This window comes from Calliphora vicina, chromosome 1 (assembly GCF_958450345.1).
Source record: "Calliphora vicina chromosome 1, idCalVici1.1, whole genome shotgun sequence".
NCBI classification, from domain to species: domain Eukaryota; kingdom Metazoa; phylum Arthropoda; class Insecta; order Diptera; family Calliphoridae; genus Calliphora; species Calliphora vicina.
In genome coordinates, this window is record NC_088780.1 from 28,240,912 (window position 1) to 28,255,315 (window position 14,404).

Consider the following 14,404-nt stretch of genomic DNA (forward strand, 5'->3'; position numbering starts at 1 on the left):
ACATATACATGCAACATTTAGTTAATAATATTTACAAGAAATATTTGGTATATTTTGGCTTGGAAACAATAATTTTAAAATTTGGATTATTGTGGCTTTTAAACAATTACATGCAACAGGAAAACTATATTATAGTATTTTAGGGTAAAATTAAAAAAAAGTTATAGAGTTAAAATCATTTAATTATTGCCTAGATTTGTTGTGGTAAATTTGCAAAACTAAGAATTTTTAAAACAATACATAAACTAGTTTATAATGAACATTTTCTAAAACTTGTAGCTCTTCTGAAAATCTAATATTTCAATATTTGAATTTTAGATTTCGAAACTTATTCCATAATCCTTGGTAATCGAACTTTCTTCAGCTTCTTTGTTAACATACTAAAATAATATGATTCTAAATTGATTCTTAAGAGTATTACGGAAAATTTGAAATAAAATTTACTTTTTTAGATTTTTTTAAGAAACACACACTATTTTTAAAAGAATCACTGTTGAAGAATTAGTTATAGAGCAATAATAATAAAAATGTTTTATTGTTTAATTTTGGAGCTAGAGATTTTGCCACCTCTTGTATCACTCCCACACCTTGAGAATTTAAAAGCTTTTAAGGAGGAACTTTTATATTTTGCTTAATATCCTAAACACTTTATATATTGTATTCCACAGAAGTAGTTAATGTTAAAAAACTATAAATAAACAAATACAATTTGTAAATCTCAGATAGTTTGAAATTAGAATTTTAGGAACTGATTACAGAATCAATCCGAAGGAGCGGTGTTTTCTGGGTACATATTCTCTTCAAGTAGTTTTGGTCGTGAGATTTATCATAAAATACTCGTGTGATTCGACCTAGTACTGACACTATGTATGCGATCTAGAACTAGTTCTAAAAGCTTTTGAAATATTGAAATTTATTTGAACATTTTATATGAAAAACGCAGTCAATTTTGAAAATTATTATTAGCTGATGTTTCATGGGTCGCATTGATAATCTAGACCTAGTTCTAGCTCTATAAATCCGATCTAGAACAAGTTCAATTTCTTTTAATTTGATTCCATTGAAATACGAGAATTTTTTGCCACATTTTAAATATTTTTAGGTAAACAAAATTTATTTTTTTTCCAAAGTTGTTTTTTTAATTTTTTTTTCGATTTTTTTTGTTTTTAAATTTTTTTTTTTAATATTTAGCGAAAAAATTCTTTTGGTGAAAAAAACTTCGGGTTAAAAAATATTTTTATGACTTGTAATCCAGATATAGATCAAAAATAGGCCAAAAATCGGGGTTGTTCTGTTTTTTTATCATATCTCAGCCATTTGTGGACCGATTTTGCTGATTTTAAATAGGAAACTTCTCGAAAGTATGTCTGACAGAATTATTGAAGATTTGGATCTCGAAGATATCTGGGGTCTTCAGAAAATTAATTTCTGACAGACGGACAGACAGATGGACATGGTTTAATCGACTCCGCTATCTATAAGGATCAAGAATATATACACTTTATAGGGTCGAAAAATTATATATTCTGGAAATTACAAACGGAATGACAAACTTATATATGTATACCCTTCTCACGAAGGTGAAGGGTATAACAATAAAGAAAAATTGGTAGGAGGATTTAGATCAAAGCTCTGAATTTGTATCGATAGATATGAAGATTACAAGCTTTTTAAATATTTTTTGAGTTCGCCATATATGGGAGCTAGTATCAATTAAAGACAAATCTATACAGGTGCTTGAAATACTGATTTATTTTTTAATAAATCTTATTTATGCTGAATTTTATGAATGTTATCTTATATCGATTGTTAGGTGAGAAAACATTGATGCTGTATGGAAATTGATATTGAAAGATCGATATATAAGATATGGTAAAAATTGAGACATTTGTTCCTTTATATGATTGTGTTAGTGAACTAATCATGGATCTATACATATGTGACATTTGTTAGAGGAGGGAGTAGCTCATGGAACTGGAATTTACATGATCTCAAGTTTATATTTTTTTTAAAACTTAATTCATAACAAAATATAACAATTCATTTATAATGCAAAATTATTTGAAATTCAAAAATATACAGAAAGTTTTAGAATTGTCATTTCCATCAGAATTTTTAACTGTATTTCACGTATTTAAATACGAATCTGTAATATATAAACTATATAGATGTCTAGAAATAGTAAATTGCTTAAAACAAAAAGCCGATCTTTCGACTTTTTTAATTAGTTGACTTTTCTACTTTTGCTATTTATGAAAACTCAATTTTTTTCTCGAAATTTTCAACTTTTTATCACTTTATTGGGATAACGTAATCGATTATTCGACCGTTTTCCGAACAAAAAGTCAATCAATCGACTTATAGAACCTAACAGACTACCTTAATTTTATGATTCAAGAGCTTTACCCGTACTTTATTTGGAGCGGTAATTTAATGTTAATGGACATGGAAAACATACTTAGTGTTGGAGAAATATTAACATTGCAAAGAAATAAAACGATCACTTAATTTATAGCAATATTTACCTCAACAACTAGGCAAATTTTTCTTATATTTTCTTATCTAAAAATGATTTTAACTCTTTCCTTTCTTTCTTTACCAAAATCATCTAGTTTTAACACTTTTAATTTATTTATTGGAAAAAATTCTCATGCAACATATTTCTCATTATGATGACTCTGACTATGATTAATATGATTGTTGTTGCCATTGTTGCTATTCAGCATATTCGAATTACTAGAGGTGTGATGTGATAAATTGTGACTGCTACGTTTCAAATAGCCACTACTATTCGAACTTAAAACATTTCTAGCAGCCGGTATGGGATTTTGATTTGTATGATGGCTGTAGCTTAAATTCAAATTTTCATCGACTAAAGTGCCAGCACTACTGCTATTGCCATTAGTGTTGCAATTTAACAAATCATTTGATGAATGCGCATTGTATAGTAATGAATTGCCCAAAATTAAATCATCCAAATTTTTGCGTGTAGTTTCCAAAACATTATCTAAACTACCATTAAATGAGGATAACTTATGACCGCCACTGTTACTCGACAACTGCTGACGGGGTAATGGTTGGTGCTGACGTTGTTGCTGCTGTTGTTGCTGCTGTCTAACATTAACCGTGTCAGCAATTGTGGTGGGTAAAGTGTTGTCGTTTTTATTATCATTTAAAAGATTTAAATTCGAATCAAAGACGGCTGATTTTTGTGCCAATTCATGATAATAATAGGCAGTGGTACGTGGCTCTATAGAAGGTGCTCTACTACTGTACCTGGAAGAACCTAACGGACCACTGCCACTATTATTACCATACGAACTCAAGCCTAAACCTCCTGCTGAACCTGAAACACTATTACCACCACCCCCGCCTCCAGTAGCACCCGATTTTGAGGTTAAATTCGATAGAGTAGAGGAGGCCAAAGTGGTGCTAGCGGTTAAATTGGAAATATTATCGGTTTTATTGGTGCCCCGGGAATTACTACGGAAACTGGTCATCATTATGTTGGGCTGGGAGCCACGATAATGAGACTCAGTGCCATCGCTAAGTAATCCCTCGTCACTAGTGGCCATATCTTGCGATAGGGGCTGTGTATTGGGTAAACCATTTGGCATAGAGGAGGCTGGCTTGATTATCGGTATCATTTCATATGATGTTAAACGTTTTGGCATTTCATTACTATTATTCACCAGCAACTCTGGTGGTCGCGGTGGTATCAAATCATTGCAATCATCAACGTCATTGTCAGCATCATCATCATCATCGTTGTTCATTAGGGTAAATGAATTGCGACGCATTAAAGCATTATGATGCAGATTATTAATATGATGGTTATGGTTATAGCTAGCAGCGGCATAGCGTGGCACTGATGACGACATGGGTCGACAACAGGATAATTGACATGGCTGTGCTATATAGGGGGGGAATAACATTTCGGTTGGGGAATCGGGTAACTGTTTTTAGGTGTTTTTGTTTTAAATTGTTGTCATAATAGTTAAGTTTGTAAAGGAAACAGATTTTTGGAAAAAAAAATATATATAAATAAAAATGTTAATAATGTTAAATTATATTGTAAAGAAATTTAAATAACGATCGTTTTAACGATTCTAAACTGTGCTAAATTATCTATCTGTGTATTTTACATGTTTCGAAATAATTAATTTCCCTTAGATTTAAGAGTCCTAAATCAAATAAAGTAAAATTAATGAAATATTTTTAATCAAAAAATTCTACAATCTATCAGAATAGTTTAAAATTAAAAAGATGAACTGTCTAATACGGATATACAGAGAGTGACAATACAATGGAAACTTTTACAAAAAGAAATTATCAAAATTAATTAAATATTGAAATAACGTTAAATAATGTTTTTTATATCGTTTTTTTACATATTATTTTTGTTTTAGTTTTCTTTATTGTAGAAGTTAAAAAGTTTCCACTGTTTTGCCAATGCTAAGAAGTATAACCACATTCAATAAATGTAGTTTTCTTAAACTTCACTCTATTTCAATAGAAAACCAGTAAAATTTAATTTATCATAGAAGGATTTGTTTTTGAAAACGGAAGTTACGGAATATATGTAGGTTTCAACAGAAGTTTCCATTGTATTGTCACTCATTGTTTACTTTAATTTTACAATTTTTATTTTTTCTATTCAAAATTAAACATCCCTGACTAAATACTTAGAACTTTTTCTAATATCGCTAGTTCTGGAAGATTCAGATTCCTTAATATTATTCATAGAACTAGTGATAATACAACAATTTCTAGAACCCGTTCATATTCGTTAATAACATCCCTAGAACTAGTGATAATTCAAGCACTTCTAGAACCCGTTCTAAGGAACAATATAGAGATTGAAATTACATAACTTCCAGAGCTGTAAATGAATCACTCATTTTTGAATTAATTCGCGAATCATTCACACAAAAAAATGAATTGAATGAAATTTGAGTCAATTCGAATGAATTTGGTAAAAATGAATTGCAATTCGTTTCCAATTCATATGAATTGAATTGATTTTGAATTAATTCAAATTAATTTGGTAAAAATGAATTGCAATTCGTTTTCAATTCAAATGAATTGAATTGATTTTGAATTAATTCAATTCATTTATAATTCATTTGAATTGAATTGATTTTGAATTAATTCAAACTATTAATTAGAATTAGAAAAAAAATTAGCAATTCATTTCCAACTCCGACGCGAAATTCGCAGCATATTTAGCAGATTCTTCAATGTCAGTAAGTATGCAGTATAATTAATCGACGGTTAAAAAGTCTTCCTTTAAATATAATGCGCCGTTACCATCGTCAGCTGGTGTTGAACGATTATTTTCGTACGCCTCTATTCTAAACATCCCTAAACGTGGATTTCTTTCAGATGATAATTTTGAAAAGCTATTGTTGTTTAAGGTGAATGATGCATTCTAATTAAATCTAATTAGCCTTATTTATGAAACTCAATTGTGTTTTGAACTACATACATTGTCACAAAATTTAAAAAATTATTAATTGCTTCTTGAATATTAAATATGTTTTGTCGTTCAGCGTATTTCAAAATAAAAATCAGTTCTTCTTGAAGAAATAAACTCCAAACACCATGTTTTCATTGATCAGGCGCGTATACAGGACAAAGCTTTTCAATTTTTGTACTGGATATTTTCATTTTGGTAGGAGAAATCTTTCATTCCCCCTAGAGATTGAATTTAATTGATTGCAACTCATTTTTGAATCATTCATTTGAATTGCTAATTCTTTTTTCTAATTCATTTGAATTAATTCAAAATCAATTCAATTCAAATGAATTGTAAATGAATTGCAACTCATTTTTACTAATTCATTTGAATTGGAAATGAATTGAAATTCATTTCTGTCTAATTCGTTTGAATTGATTCAAATTTCATTCAATTCATTTTTTCAATTCAATGAATTAATTCAAAATTTAGCTAATTCATAATGAATTAAAATCAAAAAAGAATGATTCATTTACAGCTCTGATAACTTCTAAAGAATTTTCTAGGAACAAGTTTATCGGAAGTAAATACAAATTTCTTGTAAATCTAAATCCTTGTTTTATATATCAAAAACCAGTTGCGAAAGAACTTTATAGAACCGTATTCAGATCAGTGCTAAGGATGTATTCAAAAGAAATATAAATTATTGGTCGCCACATCCTAATTTAACGATTACTGGCAGATAAATGTCGTATTTAAATATCTAAATTTTTAGAACCTGTTCCAATATCACTAGTTTCAGAACGATTATACCAGAACCAGCTCAAATTCTTCTAGTCCTCGATCTATTTAACAATTTTGTGATTCTATATTACTTCTATAGAGTTTTCTAGAAACTATTTATTTAAAACAAAATATACAATTTTATAGATCGAAAACCAGTTGCGAAACAACTTTATTGAACTGGTTCCAGAACCATTCCAAACATGTTTTGAAGGTGACAGTTTCATTTGCAGCTAGATCATAACTGAATCGGTCCTCGTTTTATGCATGTGTTCTAGAATTAGTTTTGAAACTAGTACAAATATTCCTGGATTTTTTTTTCAAAATAAGAGATTATAAATAATGGAACTAGAGTTTTTCTTTTCCCGCACTTTTTCATTTCCCGGGAAATCGGGATTGATTTTGAAATTTCCCGGGATCCCGGAAATTCCCGCCTATAACAAATTATTAAATTTTAAGAATGTAGACTTCGTTAAAAATCTAAAAAATGTCTTTGGGTTTAAATGTAATTGGATACAAATAAAATAATCCAATAAAAATTTAATATAAAGATATAAGCTGACACGATTTCTAATTTTGGTTATATATAAACCTAAACCTGTCACCATTTCTCATTTGAATGACTTTAATTTTCAATATTTTGAATAATGAACTTGTTATTGGTCTATTTGGGTTAAATCATTGTTATTGTATGAAACTTATGCATTTGTTTTGGAGCTTTAAGCTTCTTTTAGAGAAAGTCAAGTTCAAAAACATCAAATAAAACTAAGGAAAATAATTCCCTTGAATTCTCGCACAATTTCCCGGGATTGAAAATTATGTGTAATTCCCGGGATTTACCGTCCCGGGAATTCCCGTGAAAAACTCTACTTGTAACTGAACATCCTAATTTTTTTACAAAAAATCCTTTGTCCCAAAAGGGTTTGCCAAACTATTGGTCCCTGTTTTTAAACAAACATTATAGTAGTTAAGTGTAACCTAAACCTTATTAAATTATTATTATATTTTTCATTGTTATTCCACTACTTTTAATCACATTTGCTGCTGTTTACAACATCAATATTATAACATGCCAAAATATTTATGTTTAATATCAAAATCTAAATTAAAAACCCTTCACCAGTTATTTAATAAAAACACTACTAAATGATATAACTAAGTAATTGAATAAATGTATTATAACATATTCTTTAATCGAATCTTCAGCTTACCTTAGTTTCAGACATCCACACAGCACCACTCTGTTGCAAATCAATGGCATCACGCAATTTACGATACCAACTCTCCTCATCGTTCAACACAATTTGTGTGCTAAAGATGTGCGACCAAACACGTTCCAATTTCTGACATTGTTCCAACAATTTCTTTGAGCTCTTATGGGCTGCCTTGGGCATACCCTGTCTTAATTGTTTGATGACATGTTTACTATCCGTCTTACAGAATAGAACAATGGGATAAAATTGAGCATAGTTAAGACGATCCACTGCATTGGGCGTTATGTCCAAGAGAGCATGTTTGCCACGATCCATTATATCACGTATGTTCGAGAGACGTACAATGCGACATTTGGCATTTGTTGTTTTATCATCATCCTGTAGAGGTGTAGAGAATTTATCGGGATAATCTTTGGCCAGCTTTTCTCGTGCCAAATCAGAGATGGGGCCAAAAATGACAACGGGACGCACAAAGCCGGGATGCCGTAGGACCACACGTTCATAGGCTGGGAATTTGGAAATGCTGTCGGAAAAGACAACGTCATCCCAGTTTTCACGTGATAAACTCTTGGAACGACGGTGAGTGGATCTGGAATGATATTAATTTCAGTTAAAGAAATTGTTCCACATTTTAGTACTAATGATTTTGAACTTACCTTCGCCTTCTGAAAAAGTTTCCTCTCGACTCATTGGCATTCATCTCTTTTTTGGTTGCATTAAATTGTGCCGTTGCCAACTCCTCTGCTCTAGCCTTATTCGGTATGACACCTCTTTGCATTTCCTGATGACCACGACCGATCTTCAACACCTGCCACGAACCCACAACACCATTATGTAACGTGTCTATAACACGAAAAACATCACCAGCTTTAAAAGCCATTTCACCTTTAGAAGGATTATCGCAATGGAAATGAGTCTTAATATGGAACGAATCACCACGTTGATTATTCACCACCTCATCGTATTCTTCCTTACAGTACTGGACAATTAAATCGATGCGATCTTGCAGGGAGAGTAAGAATAAAACAGCTTCCTCTCTGGTAACACCATGCATATCCATATCGTTGACCTTTAAGATCTTATCGCCTGGTGTAAGACCTTGCAGGGAAGCTGGAGAGCCCGGTTGAACGGCTGTTACAAAAATGCCCGCTTCATTGCCACCCGTTAAACGTATGCCTACACTGCCCTCTTTTTGGAATGATATAAATCTGGGTTCGGCCGATTGGCGTGATCGTGTCAAAGGATCATCTTCGTACAGCTGTCGGCGAGAACTATAAAAATCTTCTGCATTATTGGGGCCTCGAGGTGGTGGTGGTCTGGGTGGCTCATCTATGCGTGAGCGTGATGTGGAACCATTGGGTGGAGTGACCGGTCTATCCAGCTGTTGTAAGGAAACTCCATCCATTATGGGTCCTCTGGAACGGCCACGTGGCGTCAAATTACTCTTCTCATCATTCAAACCATTGGGCGGACCATTGTTAGACGAACGCGTGGGAGGTTGTACATATAAATTTTGTGACGAATATGTGGCTCCACCATTCAAATACGGATCATCCAGGTTATTGCTACAGTTCGACAATTGAGGTTGATGTGTGGCATAGATATTCTGAGGCTGGGTATTGGAATTATTTAATTGATTAACAATAGTGGTGGCAGGCTGATTGGTGATATCACGCAAAACCACCAAATTCAAACGTTCCTTACAGCCATCTATAATCTTTTTAGCCTCCTTCAAACTCATGGTATCCGCACAATTGGTATTGTGTATGCGTGTTATAACATCACCCTCCTGCAAACTATAACCATTAGCGGCCAATTGATCGCGAGCTTTACTGGAGATCTCCTTAATAAACAAACGACAACCCAACACAATACCATAATCATCTTTTTTGCTATTCTTGGTTAGTGTCACCTTTATGGGGGGTTGTCCCGGCTGACCATTATGTTGTATTAACGAGGAATTTAAGGAATTTGGTTGACTCATTGTATTCGGATTGGTGGGATTAACCACCATGGCAGTACCATTTGTATTTGGTAGAGAGTTGAGGCCAACATTACTCATGCTGTGGGAATGTTGATGCTGATTATTGCTGACCGTATTCATATTGAGGGGTACTCGTCGTTTAACGACCAAAGTCACTGTATTGCCACTGTCGCGTAAAACTTGAACAGCTGTGGCGTATTCAACATTCTCCAGAGAGACACCGTTAACGGAGATAATGCGATCGTTAACTCTGTAAAGTTAAAAAAAAGAGAGAAAGAAATTAATAAATTAAGGAAACCCTTATTTAAGTTCAAATAATAAAATAATAATTTGATATGCGAGATATAAGAGGAACTCTTCTTAAAAAACACAACTATTTATTATAAGTTTAAAGGTGAAAGTTTTCAAGTGACACCAAACAACATTAAATCGTTATTTTATTAACAGTTTTCCTTTCCATCGTTATTCAATTGTTGAACCTAACTGAAAAAACTGTTACATTTTTCAAGCAATTATAACCAATTACCAAACCACACTTCAAAACTCAACTACAGGTTGTTGTTATACTTAAGTAATCTAAAAAAAGGTATTCTTTCTTTTTAAGCCACTTTTATAGTTAAAAAAAAGAACAAATTTTATCGACACTTTAAACTAATTTTTAAATTACACTCATAAAAAACACTTTTTTTCATACACTCTTGCTCAAACATGTGTAACACTGTCGTGTACTAAATAAAATTCTTTTATTACATTTGTTGTTCTTTTTTTCAGTTTTCTGTACTTTCAAATTCTTTAAATCAGCTAAAAAGATGAGTGTTTGTGTTTGACTTAATAAAAAAAAAAATGGGGGAAAAGAAGAAAATGAAGATACGTTTCATGCCCTTAGATAGATTTTGTTAATTACACTGTGTAATGAGATCAGTTACACACAAAAAGACAACAATGCAGCAAAAACTTAAACGAATTGTACCCAACAGGTTTATACAAAGTCAATGAAACTCTTGTATAGAGTAATTTTTATTAATGTCTAATTACTTGGTTGAATTAAATTTATAAATTTATGGGTTATTTGACATGATCAGGCTCTTTGTAAGACAATGATTACGCAATTGCTTACTTAACATATCCCTGGTAATCTAACGTGAAGTCAATTGTCACTTTAGTGTCTCTAAGTAATCTAAAGTGTAGTCATTTTAAAAAAATTGTTTGTCTGGGCTTTAGAAAGTACTAATATATAGCAAAGTCAATCAGTGTACAGGAGTTTAGCCTTTGTAATTTTGACTTTCGCCTAGGATACGCTCTAGTCACATTGCTAATTATGTAACCACTGTAGGCCCTAAATGATAGTTATAATCACTAATTCGAAACAAACACCCAGAACTGCTGGGTAATTGAAGTAGATACTGTAGTAAATATTACACATGTGTAATTTGTAGTTTAAACATGATTTACCCACATTTTTTTTTTCACCAATTGGTTGTATGTACGATTTCGTTGGCGATTGTACGATTATCTTTTGAAAATGTCTGCGTCATTACAAATGTTATTATGTACGATTTGTTAGTACATAATTCTTTTTCGTAAACATCTTTATAAAATATTTTTAAATTGGTGTTTGGTACTTGGGTATAATGATATCAAAACTATTTCGAATATATGTATAGAGAAACTGAGAAAAAGTGTAAAAGAAAATTGTTAATAAAGACAAGAAATTTAAACCGATTAAACTGTTTTCGAAATGAGTAACAGACAATTAAAGCAATATCAAGGTGTATTGCAATTAATATTTAAAATAATTGGAAGCTATTGAGTTTAAGAGGAATGTTGGGGAATTTATATTAATTAGAAGAGGAAAACACTTTAAATGAAATGAGGTCTAAAACTTAAAATAATAAAAATAAACCTATTATTTCATGATTCTTCCTTAAAATTGTGGCCGCCGAACATTCATTTAGATCATGAAATAAAAAGCATCGTTCATTTTTACCAACCCTAAACTGACAGCTGTCAAACTGATTTTTATTTACTTTGCAGAAATAACGGAAATCCCAAATCAGGCCCGTCAAGAATGTGCTATTTCAAATCACTAGAAAATATGCTGTTATTCGACTACTTCATGGTAATGTAGGCGGTTTGTTGTAGTCCTAGAAAAGTATGTTATTCAGTAATTGCCAGTCATTACCAAGTTTTAGCTAAGAAATATATTAATTGCAGTATTTAAAAATCAAAAGGCTATGTATTTTAAAATATTTGTAATAAATTAGTATTTGAATTTCTTCTCTTTCTGCTTATTATTAAGTTCCTTTTCAATTCCCTTTTCATGTTTGCTTTTTAAAACACTTTAAATTCTTTTAAGTTTCCTGCTTCTTTTTCGTAGTTCATAAATATTTTTAGCCACTTAAGCCTGTCATCTACCAGGCTTAACTACAACTTAGTATGTGTTAAAATATTTATTTTTATAATCTTTCATTTAAAGAAATTACAAATAATTACAATTTGTTATACCTGCCAGTCTAATTACTCCCTTTTTCCCTTGAATGCATCATACATTTCCAAAGAAATATATTAAAGCGGAAGTATATAAATTATTTAAGTTAAACAAAAAAAAAATAATTGTTTACGCTTGTGCAACTACATAAAATATTAGAAAAGAGAACCGATTAACCCTTAACTGCAGTAAAAAGTACATATTTGTAACATGTGCTGGCAGTAGTAGTACAAGGCGTGTGTGCTTAAAAGTAGGATAATATTGTTGAACTATTTGGAAATTAAAAAAATCTACTTATCTTGAAGTTAGCTCTAACAATAGATATTAATTTTATAAATACTTAGTTCAAAATTTTATTTATGTAAGTAAATTTTGTGGTTTAATTCAACTACAAGTTTGTGGTAGCAAAAATTATTTGAAAATGATCAATATTACGGCTTATAGTTAGTACTAATTAATAGTTAAGACTAACAATAAAATCTGGGATTAAAATAAATATAAAAATTAGATATAGTTTTGAAAAGCACTATTAATCTTAAAAATTCTATAGAAAATTGTGTTATACTGAAGATTTTCTATAGAAACTTTTGTTACACTAAAGATTTTCTACAGAAAATATTGTTCTAATGAAGATTTTCTATTCTAAATATTATTATACTGAGGATTTTCTACCACAAATATACTGTTATACTGACGATTTTCTATAGAAAATAGTGTTATACTAAAAGTTTCAATAGAAAATTTGGTTATTCTGAAAAATTCTACAGCAAATTGTGTTATACTGAAGAGTTTTTATAGAAAATAGTGTTATACTGACGATTTTCTATAGAAAATAGTGTTATACTAAAAGTTTCAGTAGAAAATTCTTTTATTCTGAAAAATTCTATAGAAAATTGTGTTATATATAAGATTTTCTATAAGAAAATGTGTCATTCTAAATGTTTTATATAGAAAATATTGTTATATTGAAGTTTTTCTATTAAAAATACTGTTATACTAAAAATTTCAGTAGAAAATTCTGTTGTTATTAAATATGTTATTATGAAAATTCTATAGAAAATTGTGTTATACTGAAGATTTTCTATAAAAAAAAGGTTTTTTATAGAAAATACTGTTATACTTAAGATTTTGTATTAAAAATACTGTTATACTGAGAAATTTTTTGCATCAAATACAGTTATGCTGAATGCTATTGAAAATATCTACTGATAGTTTTTATAGAAAATAATATTTTATTAAGGATTTTCTGTAGAAAATTGTGTTATTCTAAAAATTTTTTTTTTTTTATAGAAAATATTGTTAAGCTAAAGATTTCCTATTAAAAATACTGTTATACTGAGTATTTTTTACATCAAATACTGTTATACTGAAGATTTTCTATAGAAAATAGTGTTATATTAAAAATGTTTATAGAAAAAATATGTTATTATGAAAAATTCCATAGAAAATTGTATTATACTGAAGATTTTCTATTCAAATATGTATTATAATGAAGATGTTCTAAATACAATACTGTTATACTAAAGATTTTCTACAGAAAACACTGTTATAATTAAGAGTTTCTACTCAAAATACTGTTATACTGAGAATTTTCTATAAAAAATACTGTTATACTTAAGATTTTCTATAAAAAATTGCGTTATACAGATAATTTCTCAACATTTTCTATAGAAAATACTGTTATTTTGAAGATTTTCTATATGAAATTCGGTTACACTGAAGATTATCTATAGAAATACTGTTCTATTTGTGTCTGTGTTTAAAACAAATTTTAAACACAAACTTTTCTATATAAAATACTGTTATATGAATAGCATCAAATCTGTGGTGGTTTGGAAAAACTACCACAGAAATAACTTTTAAATGAGAAACTATATCAAAATTTCGATCTGACAGAGTGATAGTAAATGAAAAGTACTTTCTATTTTTGGTGTTATCTCAATTTTCCCAAAATGTGGAGTTACTAAGTTTTTCCTAACGACCACAGAAATCATTCTAAGTCTAAAAAAATTTGTAAATTTGTCCTGTTACATAAAATATTGAAAATAGTTTGAAAGTATCGAATAAATCTCTGGTGTACTACAATACTATAGAATATGAAATAATATCAAAAAAGTACGAAACCCTGCTCACAGTAAAATGGAATTATAAAATTGTTTGCTCTTACAAATGTTATGTAAACTCAAATAAACATTTGCCTAAAATAGTGCCAACGTTTTTATCATTAAATTATACTTGTGATAGAAATGATTGATTTTTTACATGTATTAACCCAACTACAGTAGTATACTGGCTTGAAAGTTTTTTCCGAATTCAATATTGATTGTTGGTTGCCAAAAATATTAATGCAGTGAGGTAGCTGATATTGCAAGATGGTCATGTAATGAGCATGTATGTTAAGCATTCGTTTTCATATCTTTAATATTGCCTAAACACTTGATCTTCGAAGTCATTTTGCTCAGAAAAGTTTTCTAGCG

At 30.1% G+C, this 14,404-nt stretch overlaps 1 protein-coding gene across 12 annotated transcripts in view; it reads right to left on the reverse strand.

Moving 5' to 3' along the window:
- pyd (polychaetoid) overlaps positions 1–14,404 on the reverse strand; it is a 313,355-nt gene that overhangs the window by 16,766 nt on the left and 282,185 nt on the right. For 10 of the 12 annotated variants that reach the window (XM_065505888.1, XM_065505883.1, XM_065505880.1 and 7 more), the window contains 2 exons: positions 8,112–9,689; positions 7,453–8,044 (listed from right to left, as the gene is read on the reverse strand). In XM_065505888.1, the coding sequence (XP_065361960.1) occupies positions 7,453–8,044; positions 8,112–9,689 (2,170 nt within the window). Of the gene's footprint in view, positions 1–2,609; positions 3,957–7,452; positions 8,045–8,111; positions 9,690–14,404 lie in introns of those variants that run through there. The other 2 variants (XM_065505918.1, XM_065505923.1) reach the window with 1 other exon arrangement.